Here is a 1,596-nt window from a genome sequence, read left to right as displayed (position 1 = left end):
GTCCTTCCTCGGAAGCCTCAACTACTACAGCCGATTCATTGAGGATCTCGCGATCTATGCCTTGATCTTGTACGAGCTGCGAGAGATCGACTTCCATGAGATGAGCCGGAACCCTGACCAAAAGACTGACGGCGCAGACGGACGAAAGGGACAAGCGGGACTGAGCGCAGGCGGCGTTTGAGATGTTGAAGAACAAGATCGCGACGGCGCCCGTGCTGCGGCATTTCGATCCAGACCGGGTATCGGTTGTCGTGGTGTATGCGAGCGATTGGGCAATCTCCGCAGCCTTGGTGCAGGAGCACGATGGCACATATATGCCGGTGACATTCACCAGTCGTACGCTGAAGCCCAATGAGCTCAACTATGGTATGGTCGAGAAAGAGATCTTGGCCCTTCTCCGGATCTTGGACGTGTGCTACTCCACACTGGTCACGAGGCCGATCAAGGTTCTAACTCTGCACTCCACGCTAGCATGGCTGATGCGATCCACAGGACTCCAAGGCAGGCTAGGCAACTGGGCGGCGCTGCTCTCTCCTTGGACGCTCGAGATCGTCAAGTGTACACGCGGCGAAGATGAGATCCTGGGTACGATTGCGGCGAGCATCACGCCCCGGGAAAATGTCGACTCGATCTTGTCGTCTATCGCGCCGAGGAAACAACCACGCCAGCAGATTTCAGCGGTGATACCTACCGTTGAACAAGGCGAAGAACTATTAGTCGTGAGTTTCGATGGATCAGCACGGGTCAAACGAGGCGGTGGAGCGTGTAGCGCTATTGCCTGGAAATTACCTGAATGGATCGTCGTCACAGCCGAATCAAAGTACTTGCCCGGCCTAACCGTGAACGAGGCGGAGTACCAGGGCCTGTTGTTAGGCTTCGATCTGCTCTCCAGTTTGGGCGGGGACGCCTGATCATCTGCGGGGGCTCCAACTTGGTGATACGGCAGATGCGAGGCGAGATAGAGTGCAAGGTACCAGGTCTGACCCCTCTTCGTCGACGGGTATTAGATCGCCTGAGAACGTGGCCGGTCCACGAGTTCCTGCACGTCAAGGGAAACTGAAGCCAGAGCGCGGACAGGTTAGCCAATACCGCATTACACCAGCAAGAAGACACAGTCGTTACCTCGGAGGTAGACCATGACGATTTGGTTGACCTCAACCGGCTCCAGGAGCTCCTACTGCCGACGGACGAAGGGTCTGTCGTCCGGATGGCCGCGACGACTCGATCGCGAACACGCTCGAAGAACTCGACGGAAACGCTACAGCTGGACGTAGTTCAATGCATCAGGGCGGACCGAATTCTGCGAGCGCAGAACGAAGAGAAGTGGATCGCGAACCTCAAGGCTTACCTGTCAGGCGACTTGGAGAACCTGGACGCTGGTGAAGCGCAAGCTTGCAGCAAAATCGCGGACGACTACGACGTAGACGATGGTGGACTGCCCCTCTACTGCCCACGCGCAGCAAGAGACGATGATGACCGAGATCGCTTGGTGAAGCTGGTGGTGCCGGAAGATCTGCAACAAGATGTACTTCACCATTATCACACGAGCCTGGAAGGAGGGCATCAAGGGGTCGGAAGAACGTACCAGCGGGTCCG

General features: G+C 56.8%; 1 protein-coding gene across 1 annotated transcript in view; it reads left to right on the top strand.

Moving 5' to 3' along the window:
* Positions 1–182: 182 nt before the first annotated feature.
* Positions 183–1,596, top strand: part of PPTG_22070 (hypothetical protein) — a gene marked incomplete at both ends in the record, with an annotated part of 2,120 nt that continues 706 nt past the window's right edge. Inside the window, 3 exons of the mRNA XM_008901677.1 lie at positions 183–868; positions 1,008–1,077; positions 1,169–1,581. Of these exons, the coding sequence (XP_008899925.1) occupies positions 183–868; positions 1,008–1,077; positions 1,169–1,581 (1,169 nt within the window). The remainder of the gene's footprint in view (positions 869–1,007; positions 1,078–1,168; positions 1,582–1,596) is intronic.

Source organism: Phytophthora parasitica (genome assembly GCF_000247585.1).
Source record: "Phytophthora parasitica INRA-310 unplaced genomic scaffold supercont2.11, whole genome shotgun sequence".
NCBI lineage: Eukaryota > Oomycota > Peronosporomycetes > Peronosporales > Peronosporaceae > Phytophthora > Phytophthora nicotianae.
This window is presented reverse-complemented; position numbering and strand designations above follow the sequence as displayed.